Genomic DNA, 26,621 nt, shown 5'->3' with positions numbered 1-26,621 from the left:
CTCCTCATCTAGTTAATATAGAACAAGGCATTTTTATATATTAAGCATTATACTGGGTGCAGGGGTATAAAAAAATAATGAGGCAAAATACTAGAAACTGACATTTTGAGCAGTTACAGATAATGTTAGCAACTAGGGATATTAAATTATTGTTGCTCCTGTGGCTAACATTTATTGAATATTTACTATGTGCCAGGCACTGTTTTAAGTACATTACATATATCACTACATTTAATTCTAACAATAGCCTTATGGAATTCATGCTATTGTGACACTGCTTCACAGCTAGTAAGTAGTAGAGCTGAGACTCAGGTCCATTTAATCAGGTCAGCTTCATGACTTGTAGTCATAACATGAAAACTATAAATTGTAAGATAAGGGCTAGTCATTATTATTTATTAGGATGCACAATCAAGTGATTCTTTAAGACTGCAAACTGAACCTAAAAAAGTTCTAGGTTTTGACAACTTACACACATTTTCCTCCCTGTCAACACTGCTTTGATTATGGCTATCTATTATCTCATAGTTCATGCAATACAGTAAATTATCAGTGTGATTACATTTTTAAAAAACATTTTTACTATTGCAATTATGAAATAATAGAGTGATTAGTAGTTTTATATGCAGGTATAAGTAAGTATTGATTTTGGCATACGTAATTTGATTAAACAATGATTTCTGCAATTAACTGTACTTTTTGTATCTCCAGATGCCTGTGAGAGCCAAAATTCTAAGCTCTGAGGAAGATTCAATATTTAACAAAATCTCAACATTTAAAATTACATTTTGATTACTTCAATTTAATGAAATGTGAAAAATTCTGCTTATCGAGGGTAGGCGGATTCTTTTTTCATTTCTGATCTGGGAATATTTTAAAAAATACTCAAATGCCCTTGATTTATTGATAACAGAGACGTCCAGAAGGCATGGCTTCCAACAAGCTTTTCCTAGGGCTCAAAGACTGTAAGCTAGACCTGTTTCTCTCTCCAAGTTTGACTCCTCTTCCCTGGCGCTTCTGCATTGTGGCCTCCAAATGGCTCCTTGTGGATCCAGAGGGTCACATCCACTTTGGACAAGAGCTTCTTGGTATCCCAGATTAGCCACCAGACATCTAGTGCTTTATCCTGAATGGGCAAGCTTAGTTTGGCACCAATCCCATTACAATGGCCCTGGCAACCGGCTTAAGCTCAATCAGATCCCACCCCTGGTCTTGGGAATTATCCAGTACAAACCATATGGCTCAAAGGACACTTGGGTACTCTTCCCATAGGGAGGAAGCAGAGGCTCCTTGCTGTAGGTACTGTCCGTCATTAAAAAGAGATCATATTCATTTTACATGGTTTTATGTGTTAGCAAAAAAACCCAGATGCCTACTGGGTGCCAGGTACTTTGCTAGTGTGTATGTAAAACAATGACTAAAATTTGGGTTTTACTTTCAAGGAGCTTTCAGTCTATAGGTGGAAAGTAAGTTCAATGGGGGAACAAATCACTTAAAAAGCTAACAAGCCTCACGTACCTCACAAGATCACTAAGCCAGACTATTTTACAGAATGGCAGATGATTGAGGTTCCAGGAAAGGTTAAGTAATATTCATTCAGAGCCTTTTATGTAAGACAGTGCAATTCACCGCAGGAAGGTGCCTACTAAGAGTACTTATTATTCGTAAACTCTAATTAACATTTTGGTATTTTCAATAATTTCAGTTATTTGAAAATTTAACATTTGGGGCACATCTAATTTCCTACTAATTGTAAATAAATGAAAGATGACAAAAATCATCCTTATTTCTAATACACATCACAAATGTAGAGCTTACTTCATATCATACATTTAGAATTTTGAAAAGCATCTCCATTTCATTCTTGTCTTTTTTTCTGACATATTCCCGTATCTCAATTTTAAATGGTACTACATTATACATTGTAAAACATTTTTTTTCTTCTTTCCTATCTGGGAACTACCACCTATGCTTCAAAATGCTGTTCAAACATAAATCAAATGTAAATATACAAATTAGATTGGGGTGCCTGGGTGGCTCAGGCGGTTGAGCGTCCGACTTCAGCTCAGGTCATGATCTCACGGTTCATAGGTTCGAGCCCCGCATCGGGCTCTGTGCTGACATGACACCTCAGAGCCTGGAGCCTGCTTCAGATTCTATGTCTCCATCCCTCTGCCCCTCCCCCACTCATGCTCTGTCTCTGTCTCTCAAAAATGAATAAATGTTAAAAAAATACACATTAGATTATATAATGTTTAAGCCCTTTATATGCGGTATATTCATTACAGACCCTTTATCCTAGTCCATGAGCGCAAGTGCAGGGCCTGCCTGTCCTCTATCCTGGCAGCTCCACTAGCTATCATCCATCCTGACACACTGCAGATAACCAATGTCTATTTGTCTCATTACCCCTTTTCCTGCCCTTCCACCAGGCATCATGTTTTATGGAATCTCTGTGTAGCAAAATACAAACCTGAGACAGCAAGTCAGGATTATTTCTGTAGAGGTTGCAATTGAGAGAGTAAATGGCTTTACTCTTTATGATTTCCTTGTGATGAAATCCTGTTAGTGCAGAAATATCCTAGTAGCACACCATGTGGTCCTCTCTTAGTCCAGAGAGGAGATAGTGTCCAGGGCTACTCCTCCAGCAATAAGGGAGCATGACCACGGTCCCTAGCAGACAGCACACTCTTAGGAACCTAACTTCCAGAGGATTGGATACCGAATAGCAGAGCAGTCTGCTCAATAGGCTGGGATTCTTAAAACTCTCATTTCTTGGCTCAGAAACTCATTTGCAATTACTGACCACAGAGAAAGTGTTCATGAAAATTTCATTTGCTAGAGATGATCTAACTGGGGATTGAAAGCATATCCCCGAGTCTTTGTAAATGAGAAGTACACTTGCCATTCTGAAATGCTTTGTTTTGTTCTTTTGACTAGAAGAAAAGAAAGCAAACATGCAAACCTAAGTTTGCCCAATTACACTCTTATAAAATTTTTAACTGAATCAGAATAATTATAGCAAAAGGAACATTATGTGTAGGGTGAAGTTGGGTAAGATACAAACCATTGGATTGGCTGCCTGGGCATGGCCCTGGCTGTCCAGGGCAGGGTACAGGAGTGGCCTCTGGGTTCTCTATCTCCTCTTTTGTCTTTCCTTTGGGATTTACATTCAACTTCATGATCTCCTAAGGATCCCATAAAAAAAGATGTCAACAGGGTAATCGCCTATCAAGGCTAGTTATCCTTGCAGCTCTCCTGAATTGCATTAATCCAGCCTCTCACCATTCTGAAAATGGCTCTGTCCTGGCGCATTCATACCTTCAGGTGGCATGCAGGACCAAGCGGACACTACTGGATCCTGTGAACTCAGGTGTCCTGTATGGACCTGTGAGTCCATACAGGTGTCCTGAACTGGACCTGTGAACTCAGGTGTCCTGTATGCTCTTCATGACACGACTCATTCAGCATGACAAAACAGAGTAAGAAGTATTCCCATCTAAGGCTGTATCTCCCTGATTTAGCTTCCATTAGCGAGCGAACACAAAAGCCAAAGTGTATGTTTACCCCAACTGTCCAGGCTCATGAAATCGAGTATTTGAAGCTGGGTGCTATGTTGAGAAGCTGGAATCAAGCTGTACCATTTCCTGTGAGGTTTTTGAGGCCTTGGGTTCTAAGCTATTCTCTTTTTCTTTAATGGATTTAAATGTCATTTATAGGTTGACAACTTAACTGTGTTTTTGTTAAATAACTGTAGGCCAAAACTCTTTTCTGAGCTTCAGACTTAAATCCAGTTCATCTTGGCTCTTATACATTTAAGAACACTAGCTTAGGATTCTCACTTTTACTCTCCCCCTGACTCACCCTGCTACACTGAGCAGCCTTCCACATCTTATGTGGCTATCATCCACACAGCCACTCAGGCCATGAATGTGGGGTTCACTCTTGATTCTTATTTTTCTTCCAATACCAGAAGTGAAGCCATCACTACATTATGCTTTTCTACCTCTAAGATATGTGCATGTAAATATATATACACGTGTGTATTATATGCATTAGACACTTATATGTTTCTACTCACTTCATTATACCTCCACTATCACTACACTCTCTAAGCCAGTGGATCTCAAAGTGCCACCAGCATTACACAGAGACTCTTAGGCAAATGCTTCAGCCTCCTCCCACTCTGAGACCATCTGAATTTAGAGGCTACTTTTGGACAACAGGTTTGAACAATGGAAACTTGATCAAGGTAAAAGCGTCCACAGAGACCTCCTGGCTGAATATAGACAGGACCATGAGGCAACCCACCGCAAAATATCCAGAGGCCCTAAATGACCAATGGGCTATTTATAACCAAGCACAGTTACCAAAGGAGGGAAATTCCATACTTCTCCATACCTCCCCACCTTCTCCCTTTATAAACAGCCCCATCAACTGTCTCCTTGGAGAATCTCTCCTTTGTTCTCCCTCCCACTGCTCCCTGGTGGTGTATCCAATAAAATTCGAACTCCTTACTTGTGCCTTTGGTGAATCCTTTCACCATCCATGCTACCTGCCTCAACTTGATCCCTACTCCACATTTTGGGGTCCTCACCCAATCAAGACAGACACCACATGAATCAGAAACTGTGGGCGTGGGCCCGAGCAAGGTATGTTTTCACAAATACTCCAGATGATCTTGCTATATGCTAAAGTTTGAGAAGCCCTGTGCTAACCATCCTTTTTTAGCCAGACAGCTCAAATCAACTCTCAGGTGGTCTTCCTCTCCCACTCTTACCTCTTCCAATTCATTACCTTCCTAGCAGACAAAGTAATTTTTTATTTCTAAATTTGATCCGGTCATTCCCTTGCTTAATACTTCTTAATGGCTTTAAAATGCACTTGGAATAAAATTTTAAAAATGTTTTAGCATAGCCTGCAAGTGACTTTATGCTGTGTGTCTTAGCAATGGCTCTAACCTCTCCTACCACTCCTCCTCCTCTCCCTTAGTCATGCCATTGCAATGTCAGCCTCCTGATCTGCTTGGTAGATCACTCATACTTCTCACATGGCTAGCTTCTCATCTGGAAAGTCTTTCTCCACTTCCATTATTCTCCCTGCTCCATGCCTCTTCTCACAACTTTGGGATCTTCTCTGTTTCCTTTTGTGTCACGTACCACCGTTCCAGATCATCAATTCTGTGAGAACAGGGACCACATGTGTTTTCTTCCCCATCGTGCACCCACTGCCTCTTGAAATGTTTACCATGTCATAGATGCATTAAAAACAAACAAAAAATGCATTAAATTAGAAAAATAGGGTGCCTGGGTGGCTCAGCTGGTTAAGTGTCCAACTTTGGCTCAGGTCATGATCTCTCAGTTCCTGAGTTCGAGCCCCGCATCGAGCTCTGTGCTGACAGCTCAGGGCATGGAGCCTGTTTCACATTCTGTGTCTCCCTCTCTGTCTGCCCCTCTGCCACTCACACTGTCTCTGTCTCTCTCTCTCTCTCCCCAAAAAAATAAACATTAAAAATTTTTTAAACAAAAAATGAAAACCTGTTAAATGGCTAATCAAAAACAACTCTTCTGAAGGATAAAATACAAACCAAATAAAGAAAAATAAGATTGGTATTGATGTTGGTTCTTAAAAATTGTGGGCTTAAAGGGCGCCTGTGTGGCTCAGGTGATTAAACGTCTGACTTTGACTCAGGTCATGATCTTGCCATTCATGAGTTCAAGCTCCGTGTTGGGCTCTGTGCTGACAGTGTGGAGCCTGCTTCAGATTCTGTCTCCCTCTCTCTCTGCCTCTCCCCACTCACTCTGTCTCTCTCTCAAAAATAAATAAAAATTTAAAAAAATTAAAAATTGTGGGCTTAACAATTCCCAGGTAAGGGCACCTGGGTGGCTCAGTCAGTTAAGTGTGCAACTCTTGATTTTGGCTCAGGTCATGATCCCAGGGTCATGGACCTGCATCAGGCTCCATGAAGCCTGCTTGGGATTCTTTCTCTCTGTGTCTCTCTTTCCCTGTGCCCTCCCTCCTTCCCTGCTCATGCTCTCTCTCTCTCTCAAAAAAAAGAGGAATTCCCAGGTAATATCTGAAGTTGGTGAAGCATGGTTGGGATTCTTGTGTGCATGGACAAAATGAACAAATTATACATGCCAGGAATTTAACATTGGTGAAGGGGTTACGCTAGCAAAGATTAGTGTACCTATACAATCTTGTGGGTTTTATAATAAGCCTCACTTCACATGTGTACCATAGACCTTGATTCCCTATATTTAGTTCTGGCTGATCCATCTTTGTATGCCATAGGAAATACCCAATCAAAACACACTTTGGGTATGTCAGCCAGATTATGCTACTTTGATTTGCTTTTCATTATTACCCCTTGAGTCTACCTGGTGAATTTGGTTTGTTTGTTTGTTTTGCTTTCATTTTCTATTTTTGCTCAAAATTTAGTACACTTTAAGTTAAGGATAATTTTAGCTTTTCCTTTGCTTCTGGTACTCAGCACACATCTTAGCCATGGCTCACACTTGCGGTCTGGCTCCATCAAAGTCTTCTGGACTCAATCATTGTGTGAGCTCACTTGGATGGAAGATCTCAGGAGAGGAAGAACTAGACAGGGATGAGCAGAGCTAGGCCGGGCACCGTACAAATGAGGTAACTGATCTGTGGTGGCCGCATCAGCCTCCAGTCCTCCCACTTATGAATAATCCTCTCTTCTTATAAACCGTGCCCCCAATTCCCCACTCCCATAACATTAATTCTATATTATACTCTCAAGAAGCCTTACTCTCAGAAATTTCCAAAATGCCTTCTAAAGGTGTAGAATGATAAATGGTATTAGCTTAATTTTGAGCTTTGTAAGAAGCATTAGAAGGAATTTTCTGGGATAGGGCCTGTGTTAGTTCATTTTATCTGCACGAGGTACCCAACTATTTGGTTAAGCAGTATTCTAGGTGTGTCTCTGAGGGTGTTTCTGAACGAGATGAACATTTAAAATGGTAGAATGTGTAAAACATATTGCCCTCTCCAGTGTGAGTATACCTCAACACATTTGAAAGCGGAAATGCAACATCAAGGCTAAGTAAGAAAGAATCCTCTCTTCCTGTCTTTCCTTTGGGACATGAGTCTTCCCCTGATATCACACTCAGACTGGAATTACACCACTGGCTTTCCTGGGTCTCCAGCTTGTCAATTATACATCTTGGGACTTCTTATCCTTCATAGCTGAGGGAACCATTGCCTTATAGTCTATCTATCTATCATCTATCCTATTAGTTCCATTTCTCTAAAGCAACTAGAGTAATTCAGGAACCTTCTGGACAAAAGGAGAGCATGTGTTCATATACAATATAGCATTTATGAACCTGGGATGTTCTACTCAAGTTGTAAGCTGTGCCCAATGTACCCAGCTGCAAGGCCACTGCAGGAAGGGACCTGCTACAGCATCTCTTGAAGTGTAACCCTATCCAGCCCACCTTAGCACAGTGGCCCCAGAACACTCTTACTTCTCCAGCTTCTGTTTCCCTAGGTTCCAGGATCCCAAGCACCAAGCTGGGGCCTTGCCTATTTAAGGGAGAGGGGGGAAAGCAGAGGATGTGTGGTATGCTGAGTTCCAGCTATGTAGCCCAGCCAGGATGGAAGTATCCTGGCTCATGTTCTTTGCTGCTGTGAAGACTGGTATATTTATTTACATTAACAATAATTTCAAATGGGGCATTGGAAATATTATTAGAAGAACACCACTGAATGTTTAATCTGACATATTAAGAAACTAAAAAATTGTTTTAAATGGCCAGAAATCTGTTAGCTAATATTGAGGCAGGCACATTCCAAACAGAACATCAACAACTTTACTAGAATATAAATGATAATCAGACAAAGTCACTCAATGACTAAGGTGGGACAGGACAAAAACAAGGCCACTCCACAATTGGGTCTGGAACTAGTTAGAAATAAGGATACTCTGCAACCACAAAAATGACATCTCCCTTTTTCAGCTCTCGAAAGTGCCTACTACTTCTTTGTTAGTGACAACTCTTGCTCAGCCTTTATCTTCCCATCCTTGGAACGAACATCACCAAGATGTACAACCATCACCTTATGTCTATTTCCTTAGAGGATCAAAGCCAAAGCCTTTGTTTCTCTAAACTTCCTAAAAATCACCAATCTCAGCCCCAAACATATAATAAATGACATCTGAACTCTTTCATAATTAAGAAGTTCTGCTGACAGGAGCTTCTCTTCATGAAACAAGTTAAATAAACCTAACTGTGTTTGACTACAGACGAGCTCTTGATAGCTCTGGCTGGTGAACTTTGACATAACATTGCACAAGGAAGCAGCTACTTACTCAAGGTCATGTTTGACATAAAGAGGAAGAGGTTATGGAAACTAACAATGCAATTACTCAGAGAATCTCAGTACAAACCAAAGTGACTCACGGAAATGCTTTAAAACATACATCATCAAATGAAGAAGGAAAGAAAGAAAGAAAGAAAGAAAGAAAGAAAGAAAGAAAGAAAGAAAGAAAGAAAGAAAACCTGACCAAGAGAAGGATCTTTTAACATATTAGCTGGTAACTTGTTGGTTAAACAATCCAAGTCTCAGGCTAAATGAGATCATTCACGTTAAGTCCTGAGTATAATGCCCAGCAGAAATTCAAAACACACTTTTATCTTCATAATCCTCATCATGATCATTCTCTTATTACTATGGATTATCAGTTGCTACAGATGATTATAACAGGATGCATGCTCACTTGTATATGCATGCAAACATATGAGCAAGGAATGTTTGCCTAATTTAGCATATTTGAAGTCTGCTCTTTCATCACATGAGCAAAGGAAGAGGAACAAGTAGTACTCACATTGAGCTGAAGTTCATCTGTCCACTGTCCAATCAGACGGTAACCAGGGTTGGTGGTATTTGTTGTCTGGTACTGAAAGATGTCATAACGCCCTGGTGCATCCCCATTCTTGTTAAACATTACTGGGGTGCCTGCACTACCTGAGGGAGGCAAGAAAATAACAGATCTCATAAACAAGATTCCTTCTACCTGTTAGGTCTTGGGTGATGGTCCAGAAACCAGGTGATGAGCAAGGTAACTGGTGGAAAACCCCATTATTTAATGGATCCCCCCCTAAATGGGCAATAGGCAAGTCAGCACTATGGTCTGCGGATTCTTACTACAGAGGGTGGAAGGTGACCAGCCACCCCCTTTGAAAAGTTATAGGTCTCAGTATTTCTTAGTATTTTATACAAATCTGTCCCCCTTGAGAAGAAAATTAAATGCATTATTTTCTAGGGACTATCTTAACTTGTATTATTAGTTTCCGCCTAATGATTGACTGTGGTTAGTAAAGAACCATTTCAAAAATGATTAATAGATTTTTAAAAGAAAATCTAAGAGAATTATAAACAAGCACACAAGGAAAAAAGTTTATTTAAATATGTACTTAGATATTAATTGCATTTAAACATATTTGTTGATTATTTCTAATTTAAATGATAATGAGTCTAAAATGCTGAGCAATAAACCTGGAAAGTGTTTAATAGATATTATTCTTTTCTCAATATCCTATGTGGGTCTTACTTTTTTAAAATGCGGGTCTTAGGATGAAACCCATTATTTTGGCAGAATTAGGCACTGAAGTCAATTTAAAAAGACTAATACATCTATTGTGTGTCTGGGTGTGTATATGTCTGTGTACATCTTTTGGAAGTTAGATATTAATGAAAAGCTCCTTAGTATTAACCACATGGAACAACTGAAAAACCATATATAGAGAAGGAAAGATGGGGGTTCGGCTTACTTTTAGCAACAGTTAAAAAGGATTCATCAAAAGGTGGCACAATGAGTGCTCTTTCTCTTACAATCCCTTGGCAATAGGAGAAATACCACTGGCCTCAGAGTATATGACTGGTGTCTGCTCTGTAAGTTAATAATGGATTGATAATTTTCATAGAAAACAATGGTATATTTCCTGTCTTTTATAAGGAAGTTAAAGATCATTTATAAGCTGCAACAGAATCACTAAGAACAGAAGTTCATGTTGCTAATTTTTCATGGGGAAGGGTAGGGTAACTTTGGGCAATGAGAATGAAGCCCTTTTGAGAACTCTCATTATAAATTTAAGACCCTATGATGGCAAAGCTCTACATTTGGTTAGCAAGGTCATTAGCTTCTGTAGAATTTGGGGCAAGATGATATTTGCATTAATAACACGGATGGAAAAAAAAGGCACCTATACTTAAGGAAGCAGGCATGATGCTGGGTGCCCACAAGTGAATGATCACTTAACACAGAACAGAGTTAGAAAATGGGTTCAGAAAGAGAGACAACATACTAAGTCATCAGAAACACACAGAGCTACCATCCTGTGCAAAAGTTACCTCTAGTGAAAGAGGCAGTTCAATATATAGGCAGGATACAGGAACAGTTAAAGAACTCCACACCATCCTACAACCATTGGGAACAGTATTTTATGACATTTTGTTATTAAAAATGAAAAAAAAATGGAGCTTATGATAGGCTTAATAATGGCTCCCCAAGTATTTCCATGTCCTAATCCCTAGAACCTGTGAATGTTACCATACATGGTAAGACTTTTTACAGATAATAATGAGGGATCATGAGATGGGCGAAGACTATTTTAGATTACCTGAATGAGCACAGTGCAATCATAATCATCCCTATAGGTAAGAGGGAGCAGGAATCAAATGAGGAAGGAGGAAGGAGGAAGGAGTTGTGATCCCAGGAGGGCAGGCAGCCCTCACAAGCTAGAAAAAACAAGGAAACAGATTCTTCCACAGAGCCTGCTGAAGGAACCAGCCCTGCCTTCACCTTAACTAAAGCCCAGTGAGACCTGGGTCAGACTCTCGAATTACAGAACAATAAGATCATAAATGTATGTTGTTTAAGCCACTAAATTTATGGAATTTTTAAAGTAGCAATAGAAAACTAATCAAGAGCTGGAGGACACAGAACACCAAACTTCTTAATTTTACAGGTCACAAAGTATACTTAGGTTGAAATTCCTTGCCCCAGGGTCACTCAGCTAACTAAACTAGAATAGTGCCTAATAACTGGATTTGGAATCCCCAATTAGGGGTTTTAATTCCAAGAACCACCTACTATATGTGTGACCTTTATCAAGTTATTCTTTCTGCTTCTGTCTCTGACTGTCCCTAGTGACACCTTTCTCCTAGGGTTAGTGAGGATCAAATGTAATAAAGTATAGGGGCGCCTGGGTGGCGCAGTCGGTTAAGCGTCCGACTTCAGCCAGGTCACGATCTCGCGGTCCGTGAGTTCGAGCCCCGCGTCAGGCTCTGGGCTGATGGCTCGGAGCCTGGAGCCTGTTTCTGATTCTGTGTCTCCCTCTCTCTGCCCCTCCCCTGTTCATGCTCTGTCTCTCTCTGTCCCAAAAATAAATAAAAAACGTTGAAAAAAAAAATTTAAAAAAAAAAAAAAAAAATGTAATAAAGTATAAAAAACTGCTTATTACCATGCCTTTTACATAACAAATGCCCAATAGATGGTAATGATATTTTTAACTGTTTTAATTGTTTTCTGTTTTTAAAGAAAGTTCTGCCTGGTTTTATTAAAGAAAAATTTTGTGTGATTTACTTTTCACCAATCTGTACTGGCATGCTTCTAATGATATCAGAATCACCTGGATCAATGATAGCCAGGGTGCACACACTCTAGTACTGCCCCCCTGCTGCGCCCAACTCAATATTATTGTCACTGCAGTGATGGACAGCGGTTTTGGCCAACATGGCATAGTACTCTATTTCAGATTTCCTCAAGGCTGGGCAGGTGTTGGACAAGATGAGCAGTTTTTCTTAGCCGCGTCAGATCATTTCCAGTGTCTGCTTGTACACCAGCGTGTACTTTCCACTTTTCGTAATGAGTTGGAGCCTACGTTGATCAACTGCACTGACTTTTTCATCTTCTTCATAGCCACCATCTTCCTGCCTTAGGGGCAGAACGGCCTCAATGAAGAGAAGCCGCCAAGTTGGCTGGGAGCGAGAAAGGAAACACTTCCATTTTTTTTATCATTGTTTTATGTGCTCCTATCTCAAGACCAAAACACCTGCCTTCAGATATTCAGGCTGTCTTTTAAGGCAGAAAATCTGTCTCTCCTAACTGGTATCTTATTTTAATTTCTCTATCAGTGATTTTTTTTCCCCAAAGAGTAGACTAGAGCCCATTCTGATGATGTACACTGACGTATGAATAGCATTGCTTTGGTGCTACCAAATTGAGTCAATGGGTGCATTTTGTGTGGCCAAGGGCACCATTTCAATTTATTTCTTCTATGTTTTATCTGAAAGCTATCCCCAGGGCCCACAAAAACACCCAATTTTATCACAAGAGAAAGCTCTTAAGCCTTCTCTGTATGCTAATCAACATAAGCTTTTTCAGTATAGAGACAGAGAAAAAAACCACATACAACATCGATAACAAAAACAGCTTTTTAATACAGGATTTCCACTTTCAGTGAGCTCTAAGCATAAGGAAGAGAAACGAAATCTGGATTCTACATGTTATTAGCAAGAAAATGAGAATCCTATCATTTCACAGGAAGATATTAATATTCATATGCTCACCTTTCTTTTCTTCCACATTGGATGCTAGGATTCATGTTGTGCTTTGTGGTAATTCTACAGCTTCTATTCATTAAATACCAGGACTTGAGCTTTTCATAGTCTTTGAGACGAGAGAGCAGTAATACTGGAGGCCTGGGGCTCCAAAGGGTCTCTAGCTCACCAGCTAAATATTCACCAAAATGAGACACACCGCCTAATCTTTCTCTCTTCTTACAATCTTTGTTAGGAGAAATGATTCTTGTCATGCCCTTTCCGTTCTCATTAAAGTTCATGCTTAAAAAAAAAAATTAAGGCAGAAGAGCTGAACACTTTATCTAAGTGATGACTGGTAATAGCATATTGTGTGGCTTTGACCTTTTTGATGGATTCTATAATGCAACTGGGCTTATTATTTCCACGGTTTTTTTCCGCACAGCTCCTTTTTAACAGCATCCCTGAACTTCTTGAAAGAGAATAAAGGGGATTGTGTTCAATGAAGACTATATTTTTAAAAAAGAAAAGATCAAAGAAGTCCAGAGAGGACAAAGAAGTTATCAAAAGGGAAGTGATCCCCTGCAGAAATGTCCACAGGTATCAGGGCCAGAACCCAAGGGCACAATAGTGAAGGAAGCAGGGCCACTTGACAAGCTGGGATATTGAGAGGAAACTGGATAACAGCAAGTATTTGTCTTCCACCTCCTCTATTGAATTAGAGTATCAGAATGAAATTCCTTTCTTCTAGGACAGAGAAGAATTCGGGATCTAGGTTTCCCAGATGACAAAAGAGTACTTTGCATCAAGGTATTTAGGATTTTTCTCTCATTTTAACACTTCATACACAGATTCCAGAAATGCTGCATTGATTTGTGTTTAATTATCTACTGCTGCTCAACAAACCACCCTAAAAATTACTGCTCAAAATAATGATGACCTGTATTTTGAAATCCAAGCAGGGCTCAGCAGGGACATCACCTCTCTGGTCCACTTATGTCAGAGGGGGCAGCTTGAAGCTCACATGCCTGATAATTGATGCTGGCTGTCAGCTGGGACCTCAGCTGGGACTATGGCTGGAGTACCCTCATATGGCCTGTTTGAGTTCTTGGCTTGCTCCCAACATGGTAGCTGTTTCTGTAATACTAATGTGTCAAGAGTACCAGGCAGAGTACTTATGACTCTTATGCTGTAGAAGTTACATAGTGTCACTTCTGCATTAGTCACAGGCTCACTCAGATTTAAGGGGAGGAAAACCAGATCTTGCCTGTCAATGAAGGAAAGCTAACGTCATTTTTCAAAAAAACACAGGAAATGTGTCTTCCTTACAAAAATATACCCCAATCTACTTTGTTCTCTGGAAACTAACAAATCTAGATACAGACACACTTCACATTAAGTACTTCACTATATAGCAATGCTATAAGATTATGCATGTGAGGTAACAAATTTGTTAAATTTACATCTACAATAATACCATCTAGTTGGATGGGCCAACACAGACATAACTAAATCATATTTAGGCTCAAGTCATTGCATTCATTTGGGATGCAGGAAAAAATGGTTGTAAATGATAATGACAAAATTAGCCATCTTTTCTCTTACTGAATAAAAGAAGGTTAAGTACTTGGTGAACCTGTAGTAGTACTTTTAGGGCATTTTTTATTTCATAAAATGACGCTTTGGTAAATGTGAAGTTTAGAGTTATTAAATTGTATTCTACTCGTCTGGAACAAAACTCCCAGGGGTACAAGAAAGTTTGTACTAAAGTAACGTAAGAGCACAAAATTAAGCTGATTGAGACCAAGAGAAATAAAAATCCTCCATAAAACACGTAAAAAAGTCTCCATCCTAAGATGTAAGTCAGCAGGAATGATGCAGTAAACCCTTATCAGAAACTTAAAAAATTGTAGTCAAGGGAGCAGGCTGTGGAGTTAGGTGCCCAGGTACCAAAGCAGGTAGCATCATTACTGTGTATATACTTTTGAACATCGTTGTTCTTAATTTCTCTATGAACCACTTTCCTTATCTATAAAAAAATTAAGGAAAATAACAGAATCTATATAATTTGGTATTAAGTAAGCCAACTCAAGTGAAGTACTTAGCACAGGATCTGGCACACAGTAATCATTTGATAAACAGGAGCACTGTGTCCAGTCGGATGCTCAGAAACTCTAGCTCATCAGTGGGAAATATCATCTTGACCAAATGAGTTTACAGACATTACCTGGAAAAAGAGTCAGGGTAAAGTCACCAAGGGCATTTGCAAAATCAATTGTTTTGTAACTAGGGTAAGAATGGCCATGCCATTGTTATACATAAATAAGATGTGGATACTAGGTGTTGTCCTTTCTACCAGGATCTCATTACTGCTAGCCCTCTCAGTGGGCAGAACTAGGCAGCACAGGTATGTATACATATATAACATTCACAAATCTATTTATGTATCTACCTATCTGCATGCATATTAAAAGCCAAGAGTTCATTCAGGTATCTCCCATCCAAACACAACAAGATTCCTTCTAGTTTTCTCTCATTCTTTCTAGTAACTTCTTTCTCTAACAGTAAGAAACATGGCTCTCATTATCTACAATATACTCATTATTCTCTCAATCCTCTCACATACATAAATTATTTTCTTAATTGTGAACCCACAAGTTTACTAGCTATTGTATAATAATTGTATACAGTTATTTTTTGCCTTTGGTCTTATAGCATACAGTCAAATACTATCTTCCAAAACTACGTGTGCTCATTTTTTATTCCCCAAACCCCTCGGTGTGGTTACATTGCTCATATATATTTAAATTTATTTATTACTGTCTGTATTGAATTTACACCTACATGATGGCTAATTTTATGTGTCACCTTGACTAGGGATGCCCAGATAGCTGGCAAAACATTATTTCTGGGTGTATCGGTGATGGCATACTTGAAAAAGATCAGTATTTGAACTGGTGAACTGAATAAAGCAGGTGGCCCTCCCCAAGGTGGATGGGGGTAGGGCATCAACAAGTCTCTTGAGAGACTGACTAGAGCCCAAAGGCAGAAAAAGGGCCAATTCACTGTCTGTATTTGATCTGCGACAGGTGTGTTCTTCTGCCCTCAGCACTGTTGCTCCTGGTTTTCTGGCTTTTGGACTCAGATCAGGACTTATATCATAAGCCGTCAGATTCTTAAATGTTTACCTTCGACTGAATTACAACACCAACCTCCCTGGTTCTGCAGCTTGAAGAGTGAAGATAGAGGGCCTTTCCTGTCTCCGTAACTGTGTGAGCCAATTCCTATAAATTAGTCTCTTCTATGTATCTATACAGATGTCCTATTGGTTCTCTTTGGAGAACTCTGACTAATGTGGCCCGCATTCAGGTTTATTTTAATTATTTGTTTACTTTTTGATAAGTGAAGTGTTCACATGTTGTAAAGACTCAAGACTATATTATCAGAGAAGTGGTATTTCTCCCTTATGCCTTCTACCTGATTTGCCCATTTTCCCACCCATCTCTACCTACTTCTCTTAGGTAACCAATTAATTTCTAACAGAGTTTTATACTCTGAGAAATGTGTGTAATCTGGGATGTGGTTATAGCAACTTACAATCATTACTTCAATTGACTTAGATCCCTTTCCTTTCCTCTCTCTCCTCCCACTCTTACTAATATTTACCAAAAAAGATAAATCTTAACTCCCAAGTATTTATTTATTCTTTCCTTCATTCACTTATGTATTGTTCATATATTGATTCAACTATTTGAAATCTTATCACCAACCAGGTCTTAACAGTAAATAATTTAACTACATAACTCAGGAAACACAGGATGCCAACACGTAGAATTCCCCAAATCATGGATATTTGGTGACTCACCATTGAAATTAACATTGCGGATATACTTCAACAACTTCTTTCCCCCAGCTTGCTCCATTTCCGGACAGACCCCTCGGTAGTCAGCACAGAGATCCTTGTTCATATGATGAAGGGCATGAGCCATTGCATAGACCGCATCAATCACAAACTGAACTTTACCCTCCTGTTCATAGTTGGAATCTTTCCCAATTCTCTCCTGTCCTGCACATTAAAACAAGAAACATGCACACACAAAGATTGGTGTTGAGTAAAGCATCTAAATTTGCATTCACATCCAACTATGCTCAAAGCAAACAATGTTTTGGAGAATACAATAGTGCAAACAGCATATCCACATTTAGCTACCATATTAAGTTGTTTGTATAGTGTTTGGCATTTGACTTGGTAGTCCATTACACTAACCTTTCTGACGTATTAGACAAACCTGTGAAGCACACTCCACAAGATCACAATGACAGTTTTTGTAATAAGCCAACATACTGTTCAAAATATAGTGGTCCCATAGAATGAAGAGATTGCATGGATTAGAGGCTGGGACACTATATTCAAAAGTTCAAAGCTTACTCACTCTAAAGAGGTGATGGATCCAAAGGAAAATGATATAAAATAAACTAAATTCCACACGTGAACTTCTGTATATCCACTCCACCTTTTGTCTGGCTCAATGGTTGGTATTCCTGACAACTCAGGTGCTCAGGCTAGAAACCATGTCATTTTTTTTATTGTTTCCTTTTTAACTCTCCCACCCACACATATCTAAGAGAAGCCAAGTTCTATCAGCTCTATCTCTGTAACACTGAACATCTGCAGCCACACTACCAACACCCCATTTATGCCCTTCTATCTTCCATCAGGATGCAACCAATGCTAGATACCTCCCTTCATCTTATCTGGTCATTACTCCATATCCACGTTTCCAAATAACAGAGCTTATCACCTCATCCTCATGCTCAGGATTCTTCCATGTTCTTCACTGCCTACAAAATAAAGTCCAAATTCTTTCCCCTGACAAATCAGAGTGTTCATCACTTTGCCCCCATCTGCCTAATAGGAAGAAGAACTGGAATTAAGTGCCCTTCACTGTGTTGGAAACTTGGCACACATTATTCTTATTTCATTCTTACTTTGGGAGTTAAACATTATTTATCCTCACTCTACAGATAGAAAAGGTCAGCTTTATAGAGATTAAGTAACTCCCCAAGATCATTTACAGGTAGAATGATTATGATAGCCCAGGTTCGTCCAACCCCAAAGCCCACTACATCTTCTTACTACATCAGCGCTGCACAACCCTTTCCCTGTAATTTTGTTGTTGTTGTTCCAGATAGGTATGGCGCTCTATTTTTCTGAATACACTCCACCTCTAATGTCAAGTTATATTTTCTTATGCTCTTTACTTTGCCAGAAACATATTTCCTTCTTGCTTTCACTCGTCACAACTTAATTCCCTCTCTATGATGCAATGCAATGGTTTCCTACACTTAGTCATATTTAAAGATTTTCATCAAATATAGTAGCACTATATTTTAATGCTCTACTAGTTTTCTAGATTTTTTCATTTCCTTTTTACCTTATATTGCTATCAGCAAACACAGTATTTAGTATTTAGTAGATTCTAAACAATACTTGTATTAAATTATGCATTCATTAAGTACATGATACCAGGAACTCCCTTTAGACCTCTTGATCCTTTAGAAAGAATAATAATTATCCACAGATTGCATTTCACTTTCACAGCAGTATTTCCTAAATTGTTTTCCATGGCACATTTCTAAGTGGAAAAAAAAAGCAAGAGGAATGCTACAACTCCAGTCCTCTCCCCTGAAAAATCAAAGGTTCCTGACAGACACTGCATTACTTATTTTTAGATTTCTTTACTGACTTTTCCAAAGCATTTAATGTTATCAGAAAAATTATAATCTACAGGATGAAATTTCACAATTTCCCAAATTTTCTTGAATTTTAATTTTTCCTTTTCAAAGCACATATTAATATCTCATAGGGAAGACACTTTTGTGTTTTATATATATTTCATTTAACTACCAATAACCTCATGCTGCTGCCTGTCATTGGATCTAGGCTTTTCAGCGTGTGTACAGTAATTTTTTTGTAAAGTTTATTTATTTTGAGAGAGAGAAACAGAGAGCAAGCAGGGAAAGGGGCAGAGAGAGAGGAAGAGAGACAGAATCCCAAGCAGGTTCCACACTGTCAGTGCAGTCAGAAGCAGGGCTCCAATCACCAACCATGAGATCAAATGAGCCAAAATCAGGAGTGAAGACATTTAACTGACTGAGCCACCCAAGTGCCCCAGGATTTTTGGTTTTTGAGTAAGATAAGATTGATCATAAATCCATAGTGCTACTTCCAATTGAAATTCATGACTACAGGGTTTTTGTTTGTTTGTTTTTGTTTTTTAATTAACTTTGGCACTCTTATACCTCTACTGCCTCCCTTTTATGAGAAAAAAATTGGTTCTTAATAATACCATTCTGGTTATTTATTTGCTTTATTCCATAATATAGATCATGTCAGTATATCTTGTCTAACAGTCTAAAAAGTACAGTATATTAACTGCCTTCTGAAAATAGTTTTTCAATGTTTTGCCTGTTTTGGCGATAGATTCTAAGAGTGATTGCTTTGTTAAAGAGTACATTCATATGTATCTTTTGCTAAATATTGACACATCCCCCTCTAGAGTGGGATTGCATTAATTTGCTCTCCTACCAACAGAGGGTGAGAGTGTTCATTTCCCCAACCAACTCACCAAAGTATATCGTCGAACTTGATTTTGTCAATCAGACAGTTATGTGAGAAACAACTCCACAGTGCATTTTTATTTGTATCTTTCTTGGTATAGGGTAGGTTGAACATCTTTGCATTAAGAAGCATTGCTTTTTTTCCCTTGTAAACTGTTTATAATTTAGCGAGCTTTTACAAGAACTTTTCCTTATCTATTTTAAAAGCTTTTTATTAATTACAAATATTAAATCTTTGAGTTTAAGTTGTAACTCTTATTCCCAGTTGCTCGTTTTTTCATTTACTTTAAAAAATTTTTTTAATGTTTATTTAATGTTTCTTGAGAGAGAGACAGACAGACACACCATGAGCAGGGGAGGAAGACAGAGAGAGAGAGAGAGAGAGAGAGACAGAGAGACAGAGAGAGAGACAGAGAGAGAGAGAATCCAAAGCAGGTTATAGGCTCTGACCTCTCAGAACAGAGTCCAACATGGGGTTAGAACTCACAAACCGTGAGATCGTGACCTGAGCCAAAGTCAGATGCTCGACCCACTGAGCCACCCAGGCACCCCTCATTTACTTTTTACACACAATTTCCAAGTGAAATTTCTGTAAACATAGAATTTTTTCTAAACCCATTTCTTTTATCTTTAACTTCTGGATTTTTAATTTCCACCCTCAGAGTAAAGAAGATACCACGCATGTTTTCTTCTAGTCCTTTTATAATTTTGGTTTCAAAAATTAGGTATTTGATCCATTTGGAATGTATTCTTGTGCACAGGATGAGGAATAAATCAAAATTTTATCTTTTTCCATATAGCTATTGGGTTAAAACATACAAGACAAGACTTCATCTTCTGTCACAGATTTGAAGTTTCATTTGTAGTTTCACAGATTCATTACATATGGAAATTTAGTAATGAAGTCTATTTCTGGATTTAAAAAATCTGTTTCATTGTTTGGTTTGTCTATTCATGCACCAATGCTAGAGTTCCAATTATGAAGGGTAACATTTTAATAACTGGTAGAGTTAGACATTCTTCCACATAATTATTCATTTCTTTCAAAATTTCCTGGTTATTTTTGTTTACTTATTCAAATGAATTTTATTAATCGCTTACATAGCTTAAGAAAAAAAAACCTTGATGGTACATTAGGTTTATGCTATATTCATAAATAAACTAGAATAGAAGTCTTTATGAAGGTGAGTCTCACTACCTGTGTCTTTCCTCTTTCACTTCCTTCAACTGTTCAGGATTTCTCAAAACAAAAGTTTTGAGTGTTTCCTGAAAGTTAGCTTAGGTATTTCATTTATTTTTGCTATTATAAATACAGTTTTCCTTGCTATGAATTTCTCATTGGTTTCTGGTTACATATGTAAAAGCTATTCTTTGTTTGTTGTGGTTTTATTAGTTTTCAACATCCTATCATGAAACATTTTAAACACAGTGCAAGGTTGAAAGTACTTTACAGTGAACCCACCAACTAGATTTTTACATTAACATTTTACAATACTTGTTTTACAAGGCAATTCATTTTCTCACATTAGTTTTATAACCTGCTACTTTACAAATTTGTTATTTTTTATAGTACTTAAAAAAGGCCACCGTGAAGGCATTATGACCGCTATAAAATATATACTATGGAATAGGTTCAGACTAATAATTCAGGAGATCAGTTTCTATACTGCATTCATTGAGTCATTTATCCCAGGAAGAATACCTGGAAAATAATTGCTACATTTTAAATAATATAATTTGTGGAACACTGTAGGTTTCATGCTTGTCTTAGGGAGTCACCATGTAGGTGAGCTTATTAAAGTCTTTCAGAAGACTTAAGAGACAAGTTTGTCTTTCAGGCTATAATGACTTGAAAAATGTAACCTTATATCAAGAGAATCAGAAATGGCAAGTTCATTAAAAAAACAAGGTTAACTTTATTTTCTCAAGGGTCACAAGCACAACTGTTTGCCAATTTTCTCCCCTCCTTCTTTACTTGAAATCTGGTTGTCTTCAGATATTTGTACCGTGTGTGTGTGTGTGTGTGTGTGTGTGTGTGTGTGTGTGTGTGTGTGTGAGAGAGAGAGAGAGAGAGAGAGAGAGAGAGAGAGAGAGAGAGAAAGAAAGAGGGTTAGGGGGAGAAAAAGCGAGGAAAAGAGAAATATGATCTGAACCTTCTTCGAGCCTCACTGAGTCAATACTGATTTCTCTAAACCAATCCAATTTCCTCTGCAAAGGCTGATTTAGAACAGGCATGGAACACAATTCTAGCTAATGAGATGTAAGCAAAGTTTGGTGGAAATTCCTGAGATAGTTTACTTGTTCTTATAAATAGACGTACTCAGTTTTATCAAAATTAAAACCCAACATATACCTTGCAATTACTCTGGTCATTTTGTGTTCCTCTGGTCATCATACTGCAAATAAAGGACAGCATAAAAATGTGCTATGTATATGAAACTATAAGTAAGCTGTAAGTTAGCCAAGCCTGAAATAACCCTACATTTTTTCCATGTGATGTATTAAATAATTTTTCCATGTAAGTAATGTTTAATACTCATTAATTCCCATGTTTTTTATGAATGCTACACTTCTTATTCATGTACTACTGTATAATATCCTAGGGGTGTCTGGGTGGCTCACTTGTTTAAGCATCTGACCTCTGCTCAGGTCATGATCTCATGGTTTGTGAGTTCGAGCTCCATGTCAGGCTCTATGCTGACAGCTCAGAGCCTGGACCCTGCTTCAGATTCTGTGTATCCCTCTCTGTCTACCCCTCCGCTGCTCACACTCTGTCTCTCTCTCTCCAAAATAAACATTTAAAAATTACAAAATCTAGCATTAACCATCCCCCCACCCTAACCCCCTCAAAAAAACCATGAAATGAAGTTTTAAGAAATACTTTTAACATAGATTGAAGTAGAGGAAAACAGGAACATTTAATATGTTAAAAAACTTTTTGTAGTGTTTATTCATTCTTGAGAGGGAGAGAGAGAGAGAGAGAGAGAGCGAGCGAGCACACAAGTTGGGGAGGAGCAGAGAGAGAGGGAGACACAGAATCTGAAGGAGGCTCCAGGCTCTGAGCTGTCAGCACAGAGCCCGACTTGGGGCTCGGGCACACAAACTATGAGATCATGACCTGAGATAAGGTCAGAGGTTTAACTGACTGAGACACCCAGGCACCTCAGAACACTTTTCAATCAACTGTCAGTTAACAGCTCATTCTTTCCATCTTTCTGATTAACTGACATATTGTCATATTCTTTTCTTGCATGAAGTTAAACCTTTTCAACTTATTTCCCAGGAAAGGGTCTGAGGTTTAGATAAATGAGGAAAACTCTGCAGCACTATCTTTTACTTCTTCAGCAAAGTGGACTATCTTTTTTAAAGTCTTGTGATTTTCTGGAAATGGATCAATTCCTAGAAACAAAACCTTCAAGATTGTCTCAGACAGAAATAGAAAATCTGAGGAAACTAATAAACAGTAATGAATTTAAATCATTAATTAAAAACTACCAAAAAACAGAACTCTAGCACCAGGTGGCTTCATAGGGGAATTCTACCAAACATTAAAGAAGAGTTACTACCAAGGTTAATAACTGTTCTCAAATTACTCCAAAAAAAAAAAAAAAAAAAAAAACAACCAATAGGAAGGAAAGAATCCAAATACATTCCAGAAGTTAGTATTACCTTGAGAACAAAACCAGACTAAAACATGTCCCCCAAAATAAAACTACAGGCCAATATCTTTGATGAACCTAGATACAAAAATCGTCAACAAAATATTAACCACATTCAACAATTCATTAAAAGAATTTTTCACCATAATCAAATATGATTAAATTTTGAGATGCAAAAAAGGCTCAATATTCACAAATCAATGTGGCACACCTCATCAACAAAATAAAGGATAAAAGTCATGTGATCATCTCAACAGAACAGAGATCCCAGAAATACATGCATGCCAATGTATGTGGCCAATTAACCTATGATGAGGGAGGCAAGAATATACAATGGAAAATGCACTATCTTCAATAAATGGTGCTAAGAAAATTGGACAGATACATGCAAAAGAATGAAACTGGACCATTTTATTATGCCATATATAAAAATGAACTCAAATGGATTAAACAGCTAAATAGGAGACCTGAAATCACAAAACTCCTAGAAGAAAAAACAGGCAGTAATTTCTCTGACATGGGCCATAGCAACATTCTTCTAGTTAGGTCTCCTAAGGCAAGGGAAACAAAAGCAAAAATTAACTGTTGGGACTACATGAAAATGAAAAGCTTTTGCACAGCAAAGGAAACCAACAAAACAAAAGGGCAACCTACTGAATGGAAGAAGTTATTTGTAATCTATACATAAAATTTATAAGTTATATATCCAAATATATATATTGTGTCACTATCCAAAATATGTAGAGGGTGTATACAACTCAACACCACCACCAACAACAAAAAACTTGATTAAAAAAATGGGGAGAGAACCTGCAAAGACATTTTTCCAAAGATGATATACAGATGGCCAACAGAACATGAAGAGATATTCAAACGTCACTAATTAACAGGAGTGCAAATCAAAACCACGAGGAGATAGAACCTTACACCTGTCAGAATGCCTAAAAGCAAAAAGAAAAGAAATGACAAGTGTTAGTGAGGATGTGAAGAAAAAGGAATCCTTGTGCACTGTTGGTGTGAATGTAAATGGGTAGAGTCACTGTGAAAAACAGTATGGAAGTTCCTCAAAAAATTAACAACATAATTACCACAAGATCCAATAATTCCACTACTGGGTATTTACTCGACCCACCCCACCGCCAAATTGAAAACACTAATTTGAAAAGATCTATGCATCCCTATGTTTACTGCAGCATTATTTACAACAGCCAAATTACAGAAGAAACTTAAGTCCCCATTCAACAGATAAATGAATAAATGGATAAGGGATGTATGGCGTACGCGTGAGCACACACACATACACATACACACATACCACTAAGGAATATCACACGGCCATAAAAAGGATGGGATTGTGCTGTTTGTGACAACAAAGAAGAACCTAGAGGGTATTATGATAAGTACGTCAGACTGAGAAAGGCAAATACCATATAATTTCACTCATATGTGGAATCTAAAAGAAAAAAAAAGAATAAACAAAGAACAGAATCAGACCTATAATTACAAAGAACAAAGTGGTTGTTGGCAGAGAGGAAGGGAGAGGGGGGTTAGACAAAATGAATGAAGGGGAATAGGAAATACAGGCTTCTATTTTTTGTTTAAGTTTATTAATTTACATCCAAGTTAGTTAGCACATGGCGCAACAATGATTTCAGGGGTAGATTCCTTAATGCCCCTTACCCATCTAGCCTATCCCCTGTTCCACAACCCCTCCAGTAACCCTCTGTTTGTTCTCCATATTTAAGACTCTCTTATGTTTTGTCCTCTTCCCTGTTTTTATATTATTTTTGCTTCTCTTCCCTTGTGTTCATCTGTTTTCTATCTTAAAGTCCTCATATGAGTGAAGTCATATCATATTTGTCTTTCTCTGACTAATTTCGCTTAGCATAATACCCTCTAGTTCCAACCACGTAGTTGCAAATGGCAAGATTTCATTCTTTTTGATTGCCGAGTAATACTCCATTGTATATATACACCACATCTTTTTTATCCATTCATCCGTCAGTGGACATTTGGGCTCTTTCCATACTTTGGCTATTGTCAATAGTGTTGCTATAAACATTGGGGTGCATGTGCCCCTTCGAAACAGCACACCTGTATCCCTAGGATAAATACCTAGGTGTGCAATTGCTGAGTCATAGGGTAGTTCTATTTTTAATTTTCTGAGGCAATTCCATACTGTTTTCCAGAGTGGTTGCACCAGTTTGCATTCCCACCAGAAGTGCATAAGAGATCCTCTTTCTCTGCATCTTTGCCAACATAGCATTCTGACAGGTGTGTGGTGGCATCTCATTGTGGTTTTGATTTTTATTTTCCTGATGATGAGTGATGTTGAGCATTTTTTCCTGTGTCTAGTCATACAGGCTTCTATTTATGGAATTAAGAAGTAATGGGATAAAGAGTATAGCATAAGAAATAGAGTCAATGATAGTGTAATTATGTATTGAGACAAATGGTGGCTACATGTGTGGTGAACATAGCATAACATATAAACTTGTGGAACCACTATGTTGTGCAACTGAAACTAATTGAACACTGTGTGTCAACTATATTAAAAAAATAAATGAATTCTCCTGATTTCCTGCTCTATTGGTATTTGTGTCCAAGAGTCCAGTATTTACCTTCAAAATGCACACCTTTTTCACATTCTGTTGAATAAACTCTCATCTGTACTACACACAGATAATCCATAAACTCTTTCACTATCAGAATTTTTAGTGTTCATTCTTCTGGTGAAGGATTCTCTTTGAATGACCTGCTTAACCCACTCATTTTTGCATACTTCTTTCTTAGAATGTATGCCTTAGTTAATATGCATAAGCAAATTTTTAGAAGAAAAAAAGGAATAGAAAATGCAAGACATTATATATGGTAAGTTATTAATATAAACAATCTCATTTCACTGAGGTAACTAAAAGAAAGAGACGGCGTAGCAAGAAGTCAGGAAACAAAAGATGTTTGCTAATGCAGACTGACAAACTTCCCAGAAAGATTCAGCGGATTTGAACAAATGGTCTAATGCGTACCATATGTTTCTAAAGGAGTGAAAAACTGATTTTTATTTTGATTTAAAATATTAATTGAAGTTATTTGGTTTGGAAAGACCTCTCTCAAGTAATGCATGCTGGTGCTGACCATGTTTATAAACCATGCATCACTCAAATTTATTTTATTGAATATAGAGCCTCAAACTCAAGTATTTCTTGAGGCTGACATGCTGAGTAGTTCTCTGTATAATTAACTATGGTAATAATGTTTGGATTTATTGCAAATGACAAGTACCTTAATAAACAGGAAAAGAGTATGTCACAGGCACTCAAAACAGAGGGAGGGCAGACTTCGGTTTTAACAAAGCTGCTAGATTCTGGGTAGGGGCAGCTCGGTGGGTACCCTGGGGTGCTAGAAAATGTTGCAGGGCTTACAGTTCCTCAGCAAGCCTTATCAAGATGTTTCTGTAGTCCATTCCATATTTTAAAATTAAATAACATGACTTACTGGATATTTTCCCCCCTTAGAGGTATACATTTCTATTTATACTATGAATGTTAATGGTAAAACTGGATTCTGTGTTTGAGGAAGTTTACTTTGTTGCCATCTTTTTAAGCGACTGCATTTATAGAATCTCAGAAGTAAAAACCTATAGCCTGCAATAAATATCAGTCAAAGTCAGAAGGTTTGGATTGAAACCAAAAGCCTTCAACGTGGTTGTGCTTCTATTTGTAGGCACAACGTGGTTGTGCTTCTAGTTGTAGACAATGAGAAACACAA

The 26,621-nt window shown here is 38.1% G+C and overlaps 1 protein-coding gene and 1 pseudogene across 1 annotated transcript in view; both read right to left on the bottom strand.

Moving 5' to 3' along the window:
- The window catches only part of GRM7 (glutamate metabotropic receptor 7), a 735,854-nt gene that overhangs the window by 265,500 nt on the left and 443,733 nt on the right, over nucleotides 1–26,621 (bottom strand). Inside the window, exons 6-7 of the mRNA XM_042930029.1 lie at nucleotides 16,439–16,639; nucleotides 8,854–8,997 (exon numbers count right to left, since the gene is read on the bottom strand). Coding sequence (XP_042785963.1) covers nucleotides 8,854–8,997; nucleotides 16,439–16,639 — 345 coding nt within the window. The remainder of the gene's footprint in view (nucleotides 1–8,853; nucleotides 8,998–16,438; nucleotides 16,640–26,621) is intronic.
- LOC122214604 lies at nucleotides 11,614–11,960 on the bottom strand (annotated as a pseudogene).

The sequence above is a fragment of the Panthera leo genome, chromosome A2, assembly GCF_018350215.1.
Source record: "Panthera leo isolate Ple1 chromosome A2, P.leo_Ple1_pat1.1, whole genome shotgun sequence".
Classification (NCBI taxonomy): Eukaryota; Metazoa; Chordata; class Mammalia; order Carnivora; family Felidae; genus Panthera; species Panthera leo.
This window is presented reverse-complemented; position numbering and strand designations above follow the sequence as displayed.